At 33.3% G+C, this 22,694-nt stretch overlaps 1 protein-coding gene across 3 annotated transcripts in view; it reads right to left on the reverse strand.

The window, feature by feature from the left end:
- The window catches only part of Stam (signal transducing adaptor molecule), a 65,912-nt gene that overhangs the window by 10,993 nt on the left and 32,225 nt on the right, over nucleotides 1-22,694 (reverse strand). For all 3 annotated transcript variants that reach the window (XM_027928634.2, XM_071599860.1, XM_071599861.1), the window contains 7 exons: nucleotides 19,085-19,160; nucleotides 18,908-19,003; nucleotides 16,394-16,540; nucleotides 11,764-11,854; nucleotides 9,686-9,878; nucleotides 6,156-6,250; nucleotides 2,713-2,801 (listed from right to left, as the gene is read on the reverse strand). In XM_027928634.2, the coding sequence (XP_027784435.1) occupies nucleotides 2,713-2,801; nucleotides 6,156-6,250; nucleotides 9,686-9,878; nucleotides 11,764-11,854; nucleotides 16,394-16,540; nucleotides 18,908-19,003; nucleotides 19,085-19,160 (787 nt within the window). The remainder of the gene's footprint in view (nucleotides 1-2,712; nucleotides 2,802-6,155; nucleotides 6,251-9,685; nucleotides 9,879-11,763; nucleotides 11,855-16,393; nucleotides 16,541-18,907; nucleotides 19,004-19,084; nucleotides 19,161-22,694) is intronic.

Below are 22,694 nucleotides of genomic sequence, written 5' to 3' on the forward strand. Positions count from 1 at the left end.
CTTCACTCAGCTCTATTACAGCTGTTCTTGTAAGCAGAGCTCTAAGGATTTATTTTGCGTTTTCCTTTTTTTACTTTTTTCCTCCTGACAATATTTATTCCTGATTCTTTTTTGCTAATACAGTCTTCATCATTTCTCTAAAGGAACACTTTCCAAATTTTGTGCTCCTATCTCCCCTAAAAGAATTCTAAACTATCTATAAATACATTTACATCTTTTAGAGATGACTTTTCATTTTTCTCAAGTTTAAAATAATACAAAAGATATGACTGCCAGGTCATTAAATATTGGCATCTTAAATAAAACAGTTCTGCTTTTATACATATGCATTTAAAAAACAGTCTAGAGCTGGGGATGTGGCTCAGGGCTAAAGTGTTTTGCCTATGAAGCTCTAGATTAGATCCCCAGCACCACAAAAAAATAAATAAATAAAACACTAGTCTTTGTTAGGAATTTCAAATTGTTTATTTTTCTCTTTAAACTCATCAGATTTCCACTCAATTTCCCCTACAAATTTTTCTGAAATTTTTTTTAGTTGTAGATGGACACAATACCTTTATTTTATTCATTTTTATTTTTATGTGGTGCTGAAGATCGAACCCAGTGGCTCACGCATGCTAGGCAAGCGCTCCACCACTGAGCCACAAACTGGGCCCCACCCCTACAAATTTTTATCCTAGTGTAATATAACTGAAAGTCATCTACTGATGACTATATCAAATTTCCTCACAATAAAATTATGTATATAAACTGACAATGCTCCAAGTATTAAATTCATCTGTATGAGTTAATGATTACTATTACTATGAGTCAAAATAACATATTTCAACTTTTAGAAAATAAAATAATCCAGCAATAAGCATTGATTCCATTCCTATTTTTTGTTTTTACAGGTAGAAGTGACAAAAAACTTTGTTCATAAAATAGAAGCTTTACAGCATGATCATTAAGTCCTTATAGTATCCTCTGCGTTTAACACCAGGGATTACAGTGGCTTATCATTAAAAATTATGTTTAATTATCTACTAGTTGACAATTCATTTTGTTCCTCCAACTTTTTTTTCTTTTTCCATAGCAAAATATATAAAACCATCTGATCTATTTTACTCAGTCATTTGTCATTACTTTCTTAACACCAACTCCAATATTTGAAATGGTCCCTGTAAATTTTTATACTGTAGGGCAATGCACCACAGTAAAGTTCAGGATGAGCCAGGGGTAAGGCTTTCTTCTGTACAAAGGCAAAGGGAAATTATAAAAGGAGGGGAGAAAAAGAAATGACCTACAGTGTCAGGGTCAGTACTTTAATAAATTTTAGGAAAGAGTGCTTATAGAAAATGAGAAAGAACTGAAAAGATTCTTCTAAAATGATTTATAACCAGGGATCAGAAAATATTTTTTGTAAGGGCCAGAGAGTAAATATTTTAGGCATTGCAGGCCATATTGTTTCTACCAAGGTTACTCAATTCTATGACAGCACAAAAGTAACAAAAGAAAATATGTAAACAAATGTAGATGTGTTACAAATTTGGCCAGCAGGTGGTAATATTCTATATGGCTTGAAAGTTCCATAATTTAATATTGTACTATTAAGTTAACACAGCTATGTTAATACTGTTTTCCAAAAAAAGGAAATAACATTAATAAGTTTAAACAGGAAAAGACAACTACAAACATGCTTAAAGCTGAAAAAGTAAGCAATTTAAATCTTCTTTTTCTTATATGTAATACACAGAAATTTCACCATTTCTCTAAAAGAACACTTTTCAAATTTTGTGCTCTTATCTCCCCTAAAAGAATGCTAAAAAATGCTGAATAATTTGGCAGTATCAACATATAAAACACACAGATCCTTCAATTCAGCAAAAACTTATGTAAACAGGATATTGTGATTTAAGAAAAGCCTATATTTAAATCCTAATATATTTAAATCCTAATAATACAAGTTTAGGCACTATTATTGGCTCCAAAAATGACTGCCACCAAATTGACACTGCATTTTCAAAGAAGTCACTGAAAGTAAGCATTTACAGATAATAACAATGACATGGAGACATTTAACATAAAGTTAGCATAAGTTTTTCCCAAAATCTCAAATGTGTTCAATCCAAGAAGAAACCATGATTTATTCAAATGAGATAGTAATTTAATGACAATTTAATCTTTAGAAACAATAGTTTGGCTTATTCAACAAATTCATACAGTAAGTGTGCCTTTCTCACTAATGTGAAAACAATCTTACTATGCTTGTTGGGTCTAATTGGAAAACAGGTACTCTTGCATAAAAATCAATGAGTGTAAAAATCCCATTTTGCTGAAAAATTTGGCAGTATCAACATGTAAAACACACAGATCTTTTAATTCAGCAATTCAATTCTTGTACATCTTAAAAGAAACACCAAGAAAAATGTTGAAAAAATGTCACTGTTTGTACTAGCAAGAAAAGCTAGAAACTTCGCATCAGTTGAGGAATTAAAAAAATCAAGAGTATATCCATGAAATATAAAGCAGGAACCTAAAATAATGAGGTCCTGATAGGATTAAAAGGGGGGGGGGGGGACTGGAGAGGAAATTTCAAAAGCAATCTGTGTTTTGTCTATGTTGTTTAAGTTATTATTATAACAAAAAATAGATTACTCAACTAATTAATTATTTTAAAAATTCCAGTTTCAGTACAAAGTACCAACCACTATTACCAAGGAAATCACTTACTTCATCAATAAAGGCTGGTTCCGGCTCTGGTTCTATTGTTTCTACCTGAACATCATCACTAAATTGTACCGTCTTCTTTTCTGTTTTAACTGTAAAAATAAAAAATTATCTTTTCCTTATGATATATTTAAAATTACATTTAGGATTTTAAATTCTAAGAGAAAATTCAGATTTTTCTCTTTAATTTCCATCAAGCTGAGAAACTTAAGGAATAATTGGGGTTGCAGTTTTAGGCAAAAAGACATAACAGTACTTTATAAAATTCGGTGAAGATTTGTTTCTGAAACGAAAATTATTCAGCTATCACATTAAGAGAATTCAGTAAACTGTTCAGGAAAAAGAATTTTATAATCACATAAGTAATCTAATGTATGAAATATGATATGTCAAGAGCTTTGTAATGTTTTGAACAACCAATAAAAAAAATTAATCACATAAGTAAAATCTTCAACTTAAAACGAATCCTTTTTAAACTATCGAGCCTTCAAAGAAAAATCTCATTTGGAAAAAAAAAAAACACACTTTTTCACCAATAGGAAAATAGCTATATATTTTCTGACCTGCCACTCACAATTTCTACCAAGAGAATGATATCCTCCAGGCAAAAGAAGAGCTTTGTCAGTGGCCTTGGCAGGGATCTGAATTTTCCAACAAATCAGCCTATATTTTCTAGTCACATTATGCATTAAAATGAAAAAGTGGTCATCAAGAGAACTGAAAACCATTGGTCAGAAGCCATTTTTCTTTTGCTCACAAAGCAATCTTTAAAAATCATTTAATACATCTTGTAAATATGTGAATACAAGGTTGTTATGAATATGGCAAACTCCAAATAATAATACTAAGAGGCATGTAAACCTCTAAAGGAATGAGCTCCTCCCCTCTTTGTCCCCCCTCCCCTCTTTTTGGCAGTACTAGAGATTGAATCCAGAGGCACTCAACCATTGAGCTACCTCCCCAACTCTTTTTATTTATTTATTTGTTTATTTTTAAATTTTGAGACAGAGTCTTGCTAAGCTGCCAAGGAAGGACTCAAACTTACTATCCTCCTGTCTCAGCATCCTGAGTTGTTGGGATTAGAGGAATGAGCCACTACTCCCAGTTTGAACTTCCTCTGTATTATTTATCCTTATATCAATGAGGTCACTTAAAATTCAAAGAAATGGTAATAATTAAGATAGGGATATGCCGCAGCAGCACGATTAATGGAGGGAAGTAGTTTTTACTAAACTATTAGATGTACTTAATATTATACATCCCCCAGCAAATCTCCAAAATAGTACTATGAGATGCCCACTTAATAAATAAGGTGGTCAAGAGAGGTTAATAACTCTTCAACAAAGAAAACTAATAAATGGCAGGCTTTGATTTGAATGCCAATCTACTGTTTTATTAGCCCATCCCACTGGAAACTGGCCTATAATTTTATTCTGAGAACAAGTAACATATCACTTAAGCATTTTGTCTTATGTGCTTCCATATTAAACAGAAATGATTTAAATTCCAACATAAGGAATATACTTACCCCATTCAAGCCACCATAAAGCAAAATTATACCATACAAAAAGAAAGTTTCAGCTGATTCATTCCCCATGGGGGAAAAGAGATCTGCTACAGGCATATTTGCTTTTTATATCTTGAGCTATTAACAAGCACAAAGCTGGGGCAGCACTGCATTGGCTGTTACTCATGAGAGAACACACAGCCGACTTCATATGCTGACAATGCACAAGTTTGCAGCCTTTTCTCTCAGAGGCACTAATATTACATATATGTGTGATATGTAAAAAATACTATAAACGTGTTTTCACAATCTTACTACATCTTAAAACAAAACAAGCTAAGTAGGGCATTTGCTTCTATTTAACAGGTTAAGTGCACTATTTCCTCTAAAAGAATGGTGTCATAGGGATCATGCTAGCATCTTGTTTACCAAGTTTGAACCATAAACGAATTACGTAAGCTCTGATCCTCCTGTTTTTCTTTTAGATTGTTTAGAATAAAACAAAGAAGAACTAGAAAACTCACATTAAAGTTGCATTGTCATAAAAAGGAAAAAAATGAAATGGCTACATGATCTGAATGAGATCTTGCAGCTTTTCTTGAACAGAAGTTCAAGATAATTTAAAGATTTTCAACAGCTGATTCAAGAACCAAAATAAGCTTAAACACACACACACACACACACACACACACCCCACACAAATACACACACAAAATCAACAATAGCAGTCCAGGTTATAAAAAGTTGGCATACTGTGCAATACACTTAAATAAGTTTCTACATATTTGTTGAGTTCTAACCAAAAAAAAAAAAAAACCAACTTGATTAGAAGAATGTGTATTAGGAATCTGTCTCTATAGAAAAGTGATACAACACAACCTTGAAAAGGCCATGTTTTATTAGAAATTCTATAATTTCTGGCTTATGGTTAAAGATGTCTCTTCAAAGGACAGTAAAGAATCTCTTTACTGTTAACATATTTATATGATTTATTCTATACACATTTATGTAGTATGTATTATAGGTAAGACTTAGTACTAGGTGCTGTTGGGGGGAAAAAGACTAAGACAAAAAATCCTTTCTTAAAATTAAAAAATAATAATAACCATCTTGTGGTTCTTTCTTTGATTCCCTTCTACCTGGCATTACAGAAGACAAAATGAGATATTCAGCCAGATAACTGGAGCTTACCAACTAATATTATATAAAAACTCTTTTTAAAAATTCTGAACTTTTTGATCACGACTTAAAATTTTTTAGATGATTCAAACTTATCATTATGAAGATTCACTAAAATACATTATGTAGTAATGTAGTGAACTATCTCTCAATACTTCAACAGTTAACATCTCCTGCAAATATTACAGCTGCCACTAATATCACATTTTCTCCATGATCCCACTTTCTAGTTACCTCTCCTCCTAAACAAAGATTTGGAAATCAAACAAAAAAGTTCTATATGCACTTCATTAAATATCAGTTATAACCTTCTATAGAGCTGACAACTTAGGACCATTATGTTGCTTAGAGGATATTGCCATTAAGTCTGAGGCTAAACACTAAAACACTTCTCCAAACTTTGAAAAGCAAGACTATACGAGACTTATTGCATTTGTTATACTTTGTTAGCTAATAAGAAAAATACAAAATTAATAAATTCCATAACATTTCTTAATGGAATTGTTTTACACTGTACAAGGACATCTAGGCAGATATATAAATATAATAAAAGAAAAATCCATAGTCTATGTTAAATTAATCTTAATAGTCAGGATTTGAATTCTTAGATTATTCTTCTGGTAAATAATCTGGGACTACTTACTAGAAATGCATTTTTAAATACACCTCAGTCACATCAGCATTTAAAAGTCATTACTCAAATTTCATTGAGAAGATTACAAATTATCTTTCATACGTTGACAGAATAAAAACTACTCACTCATTTCTGGTTCAGCAGTGAGATCTGCAGTCACAAAATTAGAAGGAAATAACCCTATTCCTTGATGGGTTTCACCTTTCCACCAGTTGGGATCACTATGATAAACAAAAAAGAATGCTTTGTAATAATAAAGATTTTTATTTCTTTAAATCTTCATCTTCTATAGTGTTTCTTATTAAATTAGTATGTTATAACAATCCAATAAAGGAGCCAAGGAATGTGTCTTCATTAGAAATAAGAAATGAGGCATTAGAGAAGATAAAAAGCTATTAATCACACAGTTCTTTATCTTTTTACGGGCCAGCTGGTGTTTTGGGAATCCAATAAAAAGCTATAAATATCTCCCCAAAAGAGGCCCTATTTATAGTTAAAAACTGTTAACTTCAGAGAATTCTTTGAGTCCAGCATAAAGGTAGGCTCATTAATCCAAATCTTCATTCCTAAATCATTGTTCTTTCTAATACACATCAGCAAGTTTTTTTCTCCAACAAAAGATATATAAGAGGACACTTTTTACAGCACATCTTTCCAAGAGACACACTCCCTGATGAGTACGCACATTCACCACTGTATCCCCACTGTCTAATACATGAAAAGCTAACAAGTCCTCAGTAAAGACTTTCTTGAAGGAATGCAGGACGAAGATTTTGTGCAATTTCCAGATAACTGTCTCAACTTTACATGATTTTTTTCTTCCTTGAAAAAAACATATGAAAATAAAAATCCTATAGAATGTTTATCCCTCTAAAATTCTTATGTTGAAATCCTAATCCCCAGAGCAATGATATCAAGATAGAGTCTTTGGGAAACAATCAGGTCATAAGGGCAGAACCTTCCTGAATGGAATTAGTGACTCCAAAGAGCTCATTCACCTCTTCTGCTATGTAAGAACACTGTGAAGACAGAATACTAAATGAACATACAAAAATCAATAGCTTTCCTCTACACCAATAATAAATCTGCTGAGAAAGAAATCAGGAAAATAACACCATTCACAATAACTTAGAAAAATAATAACCCCAGGAATAAATTCTATCCACAGAGGTTAAAGACCTCTACAATAAAGAAAACTGAAGAAAGAAACTGAAGAAGATACTAAAGAAGACTGAAGAAGATCTTTAGAAGATAGACGTCCCATTGTTCATGGATAGACAGAATTAATATTGTTAAAATGGTCACATTACCAAAAGCAATATACAGATTGGATATAATCCCTATCAAAATAACAATGATATTCTTCACAGAACTAAAAAAGTAAGTCTTAAAATTCATTTGGAAGAATGAAAGACCCAGAATAATGAAAGTAATCCTAAGCCAAAAAAGCAATGCTGGAGGTGTCATCATATCTGACTTCAAAGTATTAGACTACAGAATCACAGTAACAAAAACTGCATGGTACTGATATAAAACCAGACACAGACCAATGGAACAAACTAGAAGACAGAGATAAACCCCACAGATAGAGTCATCCAATTCATGACAAAGGTGCCAAAACCATACATTGGAAAAAAGATAACCTTTGTAACAAATGGTGCTGGGTTATCATTTTATAGAATAAGAAGATTATATCCCTCTCATCCTGCACAAAACGTCAACTCAAAATAGCTCAAAGATCTAGATACACCAAAATTACGCCACACATAAGAAAACACCTAGGGTCAGCACTCCAACACACGGGCACAGGCAATGACCTTCTCAACATGGCTCCTAAAGCTCAGGAAATAATACCAAGAACTAATAAATGGGATCACATCAATTTAAAAGGCTCTACACAGCAAAGGAGAAAACAATCAACAATGTGGAAAGAGCTTACAGAATGGGAGAAAATCTTTGCTAGCTACTCTTCTGACAATATTAATATCCAGAATATATAAAGAACTCAAAAAAACTTAACAAAAAAAACACACCAAAAACCCAATTAATAATGGGAAAATGAACTAAGCAGTCACTTCTCAAAAGAAATACAAATGGCCATCAAACATATGATAAAATGTTCAACATCGCTAGCAATTAGGGAAATAAATGCAAATCAAAACTACACTGAGATTTTATTTAATATGTATTTTTTTAGTTGTAGTTGGACACAATACCTTTATTTATTTATTTATGTATGTATGTATGTATGTATGTGGTGCTGAGCATCGAACCCAGGGCCTTGCACGTGCTATGGAAATGTTCTACCGCTGAGCCAATACCTCAGCCCCTATACTGAGATTTTATCCCATCCTGTTAGAATGGGAGTCATCAAGAACACAAACAATAATAAATGCTGGAGAGGAGATGGAAAAAATGAACACTTACCCTGTTGGTGGGATTATAAATTAGCACAACCACTATGGAAATCAGTATGGAGGTTCCTCAACATTACAAATGAAACCACCATTAAGACCCAGCTCTACCACTCCTCAGTATTTATCCTAAAGAATTAAAGTCATCATACTATATTGACACATGCATACCCATGGTTTATAGCAGAACATTTCACAATAGCCAGATTGTGGAACCAGCTTAGGTGTTCATTAATGGATGGATGGACAAAGAACATGTGAGCACGTGCGCGCGCACACACACACAATGAAGTTTTATACAACCATAAAGAATAATAAAATTACATCATTTGCAGGAAAATGAATAGAACTAGAGAATCTAAGTAACATTAAATGAAATAAAACAAACTCAGAAAGTCACAAACCATGTTTTCTTTGGAAGGGAAAAAGGAAACGCAAGGCAGGCAGTGTTTGAGGAGGGGTGCGTTCATAAAAAGAGAAGGGAAATGAATATAGTAGAGGCAAGGGACCAAGGGGAGACAAAGGGGAAACATTGGCAAACAATACTGGCCAAATTACATTGTTATATCATGTGAATGTATGAATATATAACAACAAAGTCCACTATTATGTACAACTATAATGCAAATAAAATATAGGGAGAAAACACCACATAGTTAATAGACTTCCATCTATGAACCAGGAAAAGGGCCCTCATCAGACATAAAATCTGACAATGCCTTGTTCTTGGACTTCCTAACCTCTAGAACTATGTGAAAAAAAATTCCTGTTGTTTAAGAGTCACACAGTCTACAGCAATTTGTTATAGCAGCATGAAAGAACTAAAACAATAAGTGATACTAGAAATAACCTTAAACAAATTTGAATTTATTTCTTAAAAGTACTTGCAAATTTTAATATTTCGTGATCAGTAACAATTCATTTTAAGTAAAGCATCATATAGCTGCAGTTTTAAAGAGAGATGCATTGTAACACTATCCCCATGATAATGTAAATATGTAATTCCATGTAAAGTTATTTTGATCCACATGGATACACTGACTGTTCTATGTAAATAAATCAATAAACTATACAAATGTCTTACAAATTCGGTGTATTCTCTAAAACTTTTAAGACTCTATCCTCCACAGAAAAAGGTCAATATTCTGACTACATTTTGTAATTGAATTCAACAGAACAATGTAAAACACAAGGGATTTTACATATTTTCACATGGATAGTCAATTAATAATTAACCATTACCTGTCATCAAGAACTGTTATAATTTCCCCAGCTTTAAACGTAAGTTCATTATCTTCAGCAGCTTCAAAGTCATATATAGCACGAACTTTTCGGCCTTCATGTTGGTGGTTAGTTAAAAGATTGGATGTGCTTGGATACAAAGTGGAAAGGGTTGTTGACTGCTGCCTTTGCTCCTTGAGGGACAACTCAATGGCTGAAAAATAATGAGTTTTAAAATATCCAAAATTTTAATATAGCCACAATCCAAAGAAGTACCAAAAGATATCTCAACAAATAAAGTATTACTTTTTCAAAAGCATAACTGGAAACTAGAACATATCCTGATATATGAACAGAAATCATTTGTCAATAGTATTCATAGGGGCTGGGGATGTGGCTCAAGCAATCGCGCGCTCGCCTGGCATGCGTGCGGCCCGGGTTCGATCCTCAGCACCACATACAAACAAAGATGTTGTGTCAGCCGAGAACTAAAAAAAATAAATAAAAATTAAAAAAAAAAAAATAGTATTCATATATGCACAACTGAATATTTAAAATTTGATGAGAAATTCATGACTTTTTATTGAACAAATATAATTAAAATTATTGGGGGTTAAAAAATAAATTCTTGAATACTTTATGAAATTTAGTAGCAAATATTTTACATTTTTTTCAACTTTTAAATGTTTTTCTATAGCAAGTTCCCAAAACGATATCAAAATCACATGAGAAATCAAGAGTACCATGCCTCACTGCAGAACTACTTAATCAATTACAGTCTCAAGGGCAGTATCTAAGAAGCTGGATTTTATTGTTACAAAGATCATTCTTTTGAAACCAGTGGGAAGACTCACCTAACAAATCTTAAATGTGTCTCCTCTATCTCTATCATACTCCATCAATGCAGACTATCCTCACCATGCATCTCTCAGAAACAATTATGTAACTAGATTACTCTGCAATACAATCTTAATGTGCTCACTACCTTCCCTTCAATTGGAACCATAACCCCTTCTGAACCCCTGTTCTAGAGTGATGAAAGAGCTAATATGAAAACAAAACTTTAGAACAAGGGGAAGGGAATGCATCCTAAACACAAAATGGTAAAAATCTTAAAAGAAAAGCAATTTTAACATCAAAATTTATAACTTTTTTGGGTGGGGGGGCAAGTAACTGGGACTGAACGTATGCCCTCATGTATGCTAAGTATGCACTATAACACTGAGCCAGCCCCTAACACTTTTATTTGGTAAAACATGCCATTATCAAAGTTAATAAAACAAAAGGCAAGGGCAGATGTTTACACAGATAAAATAGCAATAGATAAATACCTAAAATATTTATATCTTTATAAATATCACTATTTTAAAAAAAGAACTTCAAAAGAAAAGACAATTCACCTAAAAAGAAACCAGAACAGCCACTACACACAAAAAAGGACTCAACCTCACTAATCAGGTAAATCAGGTAAATAAATAACTGGACATCATTTTGAAACTATCAGGTTCACAAAAAAATAAACTCTAATAACACCAACTCCTGTGAGGAGATTAAAAATAATCACAGCTTCCATACATTGTTAATGGAAAAAAAAAATCATGCAACCCTTTAGAAAAGTGAAGACATACCTATTTCATGTTCCAACAATGGCACTTTTAGTGCCACATGATAAAGTCACACATATATGCATAAAAGAATACATAGAGGATATTGCAGCACTATTTGTTATAGAGAAAAAATAGTAACAATGCAAATGCCCATTGTAGAAAGAGAGAAAAAGTGTGCTATCTTAGTACACTGGAATTTTATATAGTAGTTAAAACAAATGAACTTGGTTCATTTGTGTCATGAAAATCTCAAACATAATACATGAAAAAGCAAGCTGCAGATGGTAGAGTGTACTGCTTATGAAAAATGAATTTATTGGATAGCAAAAAGTAACTCATAGTTTCTGAATATACAAGGAAGTGAAATACTATAAAAACAGACCGAAAAGAACCATGATTATAGTTGCCTCTGAAGAAGAGAGGCAAAGTAGATTTCTGCTTTAGCTATAAAGTCCTATTTCCTTTAAATATTTCAGGGACTTAAAAATGCACCTTTTGCTAAATCTTCTTCTTCTTTTTTGTTTGCTGCAGTCCCAGGATCCTTGGCTACTAGAGCTGGGCTTGCTTTTGCTTGTTCTGCAGCCTAAAAATAAAGAAACACAATATTTGAGGGTTGTTCTCAAATTTTCCCACTATACCTAATTAAAGAACTTGCAAGAACCCTCTCATCAGCCCACTACAGATTTCTGAAGATGATGGACATTCAAACTGAAAGAGTTTCCACCTTGAAAGGAAGAAAGAACAGTCAGAATTGGAGGAAAGACACTGAGAGCAACTGGACACTTATAGTAAACAGAGCTAATACATTCCCAAAGATTTGTAAAAAGAGGTTAAACTAAAAACAGAAAACATGGTATGAAGAGACTAGAGAATATATTTTTTTTAATTTTACAAAAATTCTAACACCAGAAAAGGGGCTGGGAGAGGAAAGTAGATAATTATTTTAAAAACAAATAGTTTTTAAAAAATGTAATACTACTCTACTGTTAGATTTTATTGCTTCCTTTAGATCAAAAGCCAGGGTATTATCTTCAGGAACTCAGATTTCTATATAACAACATAAATGCTCATGAAATCCTACTGTAAACCAAAATATAAATAATTAATTTTGACTGTATATTACTGCCTATATATTTTATAGATAAGGCAATGTACAAGTAAGCAAATATGTAAAATGATTCACATGTCTGGAATTACAAGTTTCTAAGCCTTATGTTTCCATGGCCTCTAAGTTTATGTACATTCCACACATTTATCAGCTTCATGTTCAATCATTCTACCAGTTATCAGAAACTGCTAGCAGTTCCTGAGCAGTCTATATACTTTTACTTCTATACCTAAGACACACTTTTGCTCCACTTACAATGTTCTCTCTCGCTGGCCTTATGTCACATCCAACTCATGAGTCAGTGAACAGCTAAAATATCACTTTCTCAATGAAACTTTCCTAAACTTCTTAACTAAGCACTTTTTCTTCTGTATTCCTCTGATAACACTTTTAAGCAAGGTACTGTGGTATGGGTGGACAAGAAGGAAAGTTGTGGAGTCAGGCCAACATAGGTCAAATTCCACAAATTTAACACTTTTTCTAGCAGTCTGACATTGGTGCACTAAGCTCTTTGCACAAGTTCCCCATCCATAAAATGAGGATAATATTAGACCCACACTTCATGGGCTCCTCACAGCGCATTTAGAGGATAAACACATGTAGCCTGCAAAATCAGAAGAGATGAGGATCATTCAGGGTTTAAAACAGAAATATAACATCACCTCCAGGGGTTTATAATATATGTAAAGGTAATTCACCTGACAAATATAGCACAAGTATGGTGAGGCAGGGAGTAAATAGACCTACACAGTTTTAAGATTTCCATATTTTACAGCAAATGATACAATATTAGTTTTAATTCAAGCAGATTGTGAAAAGTAACAGATAGATGCTGTAATTCCCAGAGCAATCAGGAAGAAAAATGGAACTCAAATTATCATACCTACAGCATTTAGAACTAGCTGGCACACAGTATAGGCAATCAATCTCAGCTTATATAATAATTATCTGGCTACATTTCTTTCTCCACAACTAGACTATATGTACCTTGGGAAAAAGTATCTAAATATTACAAGTACTCGATAAATGTTTGTTGAGTGTTAAAAAAAAAAAAAGCCAAAATATTCAGCATTAGAGCAAAATATATTACTCTTATTTCTCAATGTATTTCATACTGTCAAATACTCTGGCACAGGCCCGGCATAGTGGTGCACACCTGTAATCCCAGCAGCTTAGGAGGCTGAGATAGGAGGATTGCCAGTTCAAAGCCAGCCTCAGCAACTTAGCAAGGCCCTGAGCAACTCAGCAAGACTGTCTCTAAATAAAATATTTAAAAAGGGCTGGGGATGTGGCTCAGTGGTTAAGCACCCCTAGGTTCAATCCCCAGTACCAAAAAAAAAAAAAAAAAGCACAGGAATTTACTTTAGAAAAGCAAATTTTTAAAAAAGCTTTTTGGAATTCACTTGAATACAACTTTAAGCACTCTTACTTATGACCCATCTCCAATTGTAAACCTATTTAGATAATGTTTTAATTATTCACTTCTGAAAAATTGTAAGTATACTTGGTCAGTGATACTCTATAGTTCTTAGTGAAACAATGATACTTGTCTTATTAACTAATCTAATATAGTAAGAGTACTAGCCTTAATTCTATCAGTACATCAAAAATTAGTGCTAACAGAAATGTATCAGTATGAATTAGGTATCTGAATTATGACTGTTCTTAACATTTTTACACTATTTTCTTCTGTACTTGTATGAAAAAATAAACTTGGAAAAATCTTTTTATTTTCAGGGACTTTTGTTAAGTATGCTACGACAAAAATCTAACCTGATAAAACTGTAGCAATGACTTAAATAATTAAGTAGCTTTAAAATCTAGAGGGAGTTCTGCAGCTGAACCCAAATGAGCCATTTTTTCATTAAACATGATACTCGTTTCCAATAAAAAACTTTTCAGAACCACTAAAAAAATAAAATTAAAATAAATAAAACCCACTATTCTTTTATCATATTTTGTTTAATATCTAGTTAATATATTTCTTATAACTGAAATATACCAAGTATAACAAAATTAGCTTGGGATATTTTATAACATCTAGATCAAAAGAAATACAGTTTTAATTTTGCTACTGGTCCTCTATATCCTAAATATTTTGAATAAAAGAATCATCTGATTTCTCTTGTCAATCAAAAAATAATGCCCTTGCCAGTGTTTGCTATACTTCTTTGTGCTTTGAAGCCTAATCTGGACAGACACATATCCACTAAACTGTATCAAACAGAAGATCAGATCAGGTTGGAGAAAATCACTGGACTGAAAATCACTGTCCTTGTATTCTAGTTCCAGCTCTGTCAACTACTAGCTGTGGTCCTGGTCAAGTGCCTTAACCATTTTGAGTACCAGTTTCCTCATCTATAAAATGAGAGAAAAAGGTTAGACACTTCTTAAGTTATTCCTATAGCTAAGATTCTAACTTAACCAAGCAAAGCTACATGTCAAATATATCATTACTTCTTTCTCTTACAGATTAAGTCCATTTGTGGAATGAAATGTGGTTTTCACTTGCACTGAAACCTGTACTCTATAGAGTTTTCCTTCTCAAACTTCAATATGTACATAGAATCATCTGGGAATCTCATTAAATGGAAAAAATGAGTTCATGGGTATGCAGTGTCACAGGAGAGGTTGCATTTCTAATAAGTGTCCATGCGATGCTGATGATGTTGTCCAGTAAATCATATTTCAAGGAACAAGTTCTAAAATAAGTATAGAAAATGTAATTCCAGGGGCTGGGGTTGTAGCTAAGTGATTGAGCGCTTGCCTCACGTGTGTGAGGCACTGGGTTCGATCCTTAGCACCACATAAAAATAAATCAATAAAGATACTGTGTCCATCTACAACTAAAAAAAATATTTAAAAAAAGAGAAAGAAAAAAGAAAATGCAATTCCACTGTGTATCTGTGTTCTTTGGTTCTCTGCACTGAGTTTACTCACTGGTAAACAAGCACTGTTTTTTGGTCAAGAAATTGATAGATATTATCTTAGATCACTCTTCATAAAATTATTGCTTAATTATACAGATTCTTGCAATTATTCTTAGTAAAGCCAGGTAGCAATTATGAATAAATAACTTCTCAAAGACATAGCATTGTAAAACTAATCAAAGACCAAAAATTTAAGTTATGAAGGAAAATGTCCTCTGTTTGCTTCCTCTCTCATATATATTTCTGGATCTTCATATCACAAGAGCACTCACATAAAATGCAAATACCTTGGGAAGAAGATCTACATAGATTTGAATGAGACTATAGGAGACATCTGTAAGCAGTCAAAAGCCCAAAGGTGAGCCCTCCACAACTGAGTGTGTTCTGTTGATGGTTTCATGCCATTCATTATATTTTGGCCTGATCTACACAGTAGGTGAAGATGGTATACTAAATTACCAACCATTTCAAGCCCCCTAGATTAGCTGGACATCCTAAAAGATGGTTACCTAGAATAAAAAAAGGTAATAAAAAAAATACCACTTGATTTTTTTCCCTGTATAACATAAATCAGAAATGATCCCATTACAAAATTCCATGTGTTTGTGTACTATGTGTATGTATTTGTGTATAAGAGGGAAGTTAACCCTTTTAGTCTGTCACATCTACTGAGGGAAAGGGAAAAGACTCAGGTATATAGGTTAGCTCATATTAAGGAAAATGTGTTTCTCTTTCCATTCAACCCTCATATCACTGCCCTATTTTCAATACAGATGTTCATAAACTTCCTAATCAAAACAGCTGACCTTACCCAAAATTTTGTCTACATTAAAACTACACAAAAAAATTAGAAATTAAAAATATTAAATAAATTCATTTATAAAGAAAAGACAGTGGGAATGTAGAGGCTGAAGCACATTAACATTTCACTACAACATTTTTCTGGCACTTTTGAATCCATCATTCTTATTAAAAATTCCTCTGAAATAGTAAAAACTACATAGAAAATGGACAAAGAAAGGAAAACTTCAACTGAACATAGTTATTTTATAGAAACAAACTGTAGCACACATACACATACTACCTGAGAGCCAATAGCTGGGAACGTAACTCCTTGTTCCTTAAGGTTTTTAATCATTGCTGATATTAGACTAAGCTGTGGATCATTCTTGAATTCATCTGTCCATTCAACCATAAGAGCCTTTAATTTTTCACATACTTTAGGATGACCCTAAGAAACAACAACAACAAATTTAATAAAAAAGTACCAACTTCCTAGGTAACTACTTAGTACAGACACTTTAAATATAAAAATTTTAAAAGTATTGTAGACCTTTTTTTCAATTACAAGTCACCCCTAGTTATACATGTGAAATAACTACCCTAGACTATACATGTTGAAATAGAACAGTTAATAGGAAAAAAAAAACATATTATTTCACACTACGGGGGGCGGGGGGGGGACAAGGAATATGCCATTATATCTCACTTCAAAAGTGAAATGTATTAAATACGTAATAACACTGTGGAGATCAGAACAACAGGACATAGACTTGAGTATTTTGCAATTAAGCATGTCAGGAAGACAAAAATAGTTTTATTTGTTTTGCTTTTTGTACAACAATTTTTAAAGACTGCAAGGAGAGAATGTACAATTCTTTTTATTAATTCCTGACTTTTAATGTTCTTAACTATGTATTTTCCCCACAATGTTTAATTATCTGAGGCTTGGTCTGAGATACTTACATGTTAATCATCTTGGAAAGTTCATTTATTCAGAACAAAAACCCCTCCTTAAGTATAAAACTGATGATATAAATTATAAAACATTTGGAAAATAAAGTCCTCTCTGTGATACATAGTTGCTTTTCAAAATAGTTGATTACACTAATATGTAAGTTTTCAGATTACATCTTCACTTAAATTATAGAAAACATAAGAATAGAATCTCTTTTGTACATTTTGATCAACATTCAGGACATCAAAAGACAATGTTTATTAATTAACAGAAAAAAATTAAACATAAACACCTGAATAAAGCAGAAAAGGAACTATCACATAATCATATTTGAAATGTACAGAATTTTAAATTTTTATGACATTTCTACACTGCTTTTTTCTACTAAATCTGGAACTACTTTTTGTCGTCCCCCCCCAAAAGAAGCATTTCCCCTTTTGATAGTTTTTAATAGTTATTTTTATTTGTTGATGGACACAATACTCTTATTTTATCTATTTATTTTTATGTGGTGCTGAGGATTGAACCCAGTGCATCACACATACTACTAGGCAAGTGCTAAACCACTGAGCCACAACCCCAGCCCAACCTTTTTGACAGTTTTTATATATAATACTAAAAATTTTTTAAAGCCAGAAATAGTTATCTTCAGAATGTATAATTCTTTACTAGAAAAACTTAAACTATACTTATTAATTTTTTAACTTCTTTGAATTGGGGGATTTAATTTTTTACTTTACATCCAAATATGCAGACAGTTGTAGGGTCCCCCATACTCCCACTTTCTGTCTTAGTCCTCATGAAGAAACAAAGCACTCTGTGACCCATCCAGCTGCATTTCATCTATAGGCCTGAACCCTAGCCAGGGCTTTGAACATTCCTAGGCATTGATTAAAAAAAAAAAAAAAGTTGTTCAAGGGGCTGGAGTTGTGGCTCAGTTGTAGAGTGCTTGCCTAGCATACACAAGGCACTGAGTTCGATTCTTAGCACTACATAAAATGTAAAATAAAGATATTGTGTCCACCTAAAAAAAACTTAAGAATAAATATTTTCTTTAAAAAAAGTTGTTCTAGCTGTTGTTCAAAACACTAAAGACTGAGTAAGTTTGTAAATACACAGAAACCTGCCTTGGCCTGTGCCAAATTCCATAAACTGACATATACACTCTATAACGTAACCTCCTTGTTACAGACATACCTGGATAAAACATTTCTTTTCTCACTGGACACTGCAACTTACACCGTAAGCTCGACTTAAGTTCGACTATCAAATGATTTGGACTGATCACCCTGGCATTTAGTGCTTCTTTCTTTGGAATTACATCTGGCCCCATCTCGTGATGATTTGGGGCAGTCCCTGGTAGGAATTCACCTGCCACCACTTTTGTTGCCAGTTTGGTTGGAAAAAATAGCAGTACCCTATTAAAACCCTGAGATAGCCGGGCAATGGTCTTGTTTATATAAGATGAAAATTCAACAGTGCCCTACATTCTGGCAGTATTCCTGAAGGGTTCTACTTTAGGAAACCTACAAAAATGGTTACAAAAACTGTGCCTAAAATAGACTGGCATTATTTAATTAGCTAGATATACATATTTTCTTATCAAATGAAAGGAATGAGAGTGAAAAAGTGAAATATATTTCAATGTGATTTGAAAAAAACCAACTCTTAATAATTACATAGATTTGTAGTCTTTCCGTAAAACAGTATTTATTTGTATAACGGACAGACATAATCTAGAAAAGGTATAATGTAGAGAAGAGAAACACAGAATAGCTCTTTGTGATATAAAATACTAAGAAATGAACAATAAAATACATGAAGAAGACTGCCTTAATTTCTGGCAGTAGTGTTCCTTACCTTATTCAATACGTTGCTTACTTCACTAGCAAAATCTCTTGAACATACTTCTAAATGAAAAATTTTTCCACAGTTTGATACACATGCTCCTAGAAGCTAAAAGCACACAACCAGAAGTTAAAAGGGTTCAATTTTGGTAGGTAATGTTGTGGCAAAGCTCAAAATGAAACCACTTACAGTCAAAGCTTGCATAGCAACATGGGGATCCTTGTGGTTCACCCGCCTCATAATAGACCGAAGACAATCTTTAGGCCTAAAATATGAGAAATTAAGCAATTAATAATATATCCAGCACCCACCTTCAATTGTAGGCAACAGACTACTATACAAAAGAAACAGTATGGTGAAGTACATTTATTTTTTATTAAGGACGTGTTTGAAAAATGGCACAATGACTAGTTCCTTTAAAACTTTAAGCAAACTTAACAAGCTTTCTTATTCACCAAGCATAAATAGGCATTTGGGGTTAATGTTGGTTGAAAAAAATTTTGAAAATAAAATGGTAGGCCAAAACTTCCACTTCCCATCATGACAGTATAAATGCAAACAAATTTATATTTCTACTGTAAACAATTTTAAAAGAAAAAAATGCTTAAAATATGTATTAAGAGAAGCATCCCACAGCTTCAGTAGTGACAGCAACTCCCTCTGGGTGCCATGCTAGCATCTTCCCAGGAGACTTTGAAGTAGGACAGCTTTGAGTCATGGTAACCATGTACAACAAAGGAGATAATCAAAAGTACACTACTCAGGCATTTGGAGAAATATAAAAGTAAAGAACAATGCAGGGTGGAAGTGTGGCTCAGTGGTAGAGCACCTGCCTAGCATGCACAAAGCCCTGGGTTCAATCCCCTATACCCTGGGGAAGGCAGAGAAGGGGAGAACACTGTGGCCTATGTCAAAGTTTTGTTTACAACGGTACAGGAACATCTATATGGATCTTCCTGATGAAGAATTAATCCAAATGGAGAGTTTAACAAAAAGCACTACCCCACCAGGTACAGTATCATAGGAAGAACTTCGGTATGTGGCACATGAAACCAAATACTTCACCTACTTCTATGTAGGCCAAGTGGCTATTCAACTTCAATCTGGTTAAAACCTGGGCTGTGTCATATGCCCATTAATACATACAAAAAGAAGCAGTAGGGCCTAAATTCCAAATACCAGAAACAAACATCTACATCTACAGCCTTGCTAAGCATAAAATGTCATTGTACTTTGTACAAAGAGTTCTCTTAACTAAAGTTTTTATGGGGGCTTTTGGTTGTGTTTTGAGCGGGGGCATTAAATGACAAAATAACTTACTTTTTTTTTTTTTAGGTTATTTTCTAGTGCTGGGGATTGAACCCAGGGCCTTGTACAATCACTAAGCTACATCTCCCACCCACATATGTATTAATTTTTTACCCCATAATTCTCTCTCCCATGTTTTACCCCTCAGTCTAATCCTTTAAAAAATAAATCTGTTGTAATTGAAGAAGACCTTTAGAAGACAGAAAGACCTCTCGCTTTTGAGAGATAGGCAGAATTAATATTGTTACAATGGTCACATTACCAATAGCAATATACATATTCAATGTAATCCCTATCAAAAATACCAATGACATTCTTCACAGAACTAGAAAAGTCAATCTTAAAATTCCATTTGAAAGAATAAAAGACCCAGAATAATGAAAGTAATCCTAAACCAAAAGAGGCAAGGCTGGAGGTGTCATCATACCTGACTTCAAATTAGACTACAGAATTATAGTACCAAAAACTGCATGGTACCAGCATAAAACCAGACACAGACTAATGGAATGAACTAGAAGACATGGAGATAAACCCCACAGATAGAGTTACTGATCCTTGACCAAAGTGCCAAAAACATACATTGGAAAAAAGACAGTCTTTGTAACACATGGTGCTGGGAAAATGTGTTATCCTTTTGTAAGATGAGACTAGGACAGAGATCTAGGAATTAGACTGGAAATTATGCAACACCTAGAAGAACAACTAGGGTCAGCACTCCAACACACGGGCACAGGCAATGACTTTCTCAATACAACTCCTAAAACCCCAGAAATAATACCAAGAATCCAATAAATGGGATCATATCAATTTAGAAGTATCTACATAGCAAAGGAGGAAACAATCAAAAATGTGAAGAGAGAGCCTACAGAATGGGAGAAAATCTTTGCTAGCTACTCTTCTGACAGTATAAATATCCAGAATATATAAAGAACTCAAAAACAACCCAAATAATAAGTGGGCAAATAAACTAAACAGACACTTCTAAAAAGAAGAAATGCAGCCAGGTGTAGTAGTGCATCCCTATAATTCCAGCAGCTTGAGAGGCTAAAGCAGGAGGGTGCAAACAAAACCAGCCTCGGCAATTTAGCAAGACCCTGTCTGGGGAAAAACAAAAAAAAATTATATATATATATATATATATATATATATATATATATATATATATATATAATGGATAAGAATGTGGCAGCTCAGTGGTTAAGTGCCCCTGGGTTCAATAACTGGTACAAAAAACAGAGAGAAAGAGAAGAAATTCAATGAACACATGAAAAAATTCAGCATCATTAGCAATTAGGGAAATGCAAATCAAATCTACTCTGATATTTTATTCCTTCCAGTTAGAATGGGAGTCATTAAGAATACAAACAATAAATACTAAATGTTGGAGAAGAGGTGGAGAAAACGAAACACTTTCACACTGTTGATGGAACTGTAAATTAGTACAACCACTGTGGAAATTAGTTTCTCAAGATTACAAACGAAATCACTATAAGATTCAGCTATACCATTCCTCAGTATTTATTCTAAGGAATTAATGTCATCATACTGTAGTGACACATGCACATTCCTGTTTACAGTAGCACAATTCACAATAGCCAGATTATGGAACCAGCTTAGGTGTCCATCAATGGATGAATGGATAAGAAAATGTGGTGTATATACATAATGAAATTTTATTTAGCCATAAAGAAGAATGTGAGCTGGGTTTGGGTTTATAGCTCAGTGGTAAAGCGCTTGTCTAGCACATGTGAAGCAGTGGGTTTGATCCTCAGCACCACCTAAAAATAAATAAATTAAATAAAGGTATGTGTCCATCTACAACTAAAAATATTAAAAATCATAAAGAAGAATGATATTATGTCACTTGCAGAAAAATGGATGAAGCTTGATAACATTATGTTAAATGAAATAATCCTAATTCAGAAAGTTGAGGGTCATGTTTTCTCTCTTTTCTATGTGGAAACTAGAGAGGAAAAAAGGGAAAAAGTGTGAGGGGGTAGCATCTCACAAATATCAAAGGGAGATCAGTAGAGGAGATGAAAAGGAGCAACAGGAGAAAAAAAAGGGAAATGAGAAATATTAGGGACTGATACTGGCCTAATTATATTGTTATATCATGGCAGAAATGAATATGTAACAATGAACCCCATTATTATGTATAATCATAATGCACCAATAAAAAGTATGGAAAAATATAAATCTGTTGGAAATGAAAAACTTAAAGTATATATTGAGGTAACTGGGAACATTAGGCTACACAGGCAGTACTGAGTAAGTCCCAAAAGTGAACCCATGAGATAATCCACAGGTTTGCTTAAACTCTCTACCTACAGATACTTTTCAAATATTAGTGCATACATTCTGCCTAAAGGCAACATCTGGGTTTCAGTGCCAGGAGCATGGCAATCAAATAATAGCAATCTGAGTTGAACAGAAAGAAATCAGAATTCAGGAGGCCTGAGGAAATTAGAATACGCAGGCTACAGTAGAA

This window comes from Marmota flaviventris, chromosome 12, assembly GCF_047511675.1.
Source record: "Marmota flaviventris isolate mMarFla1 chromosome 12, mMarFla1.hap1, whole genome shotgun sequence".
Taxonomy (NCBI): Eukaryota; Metazoa; Chordata; class Mammalia; order Rodentia; family Sciuridae; genus Marmota; species Marmota flaviventris.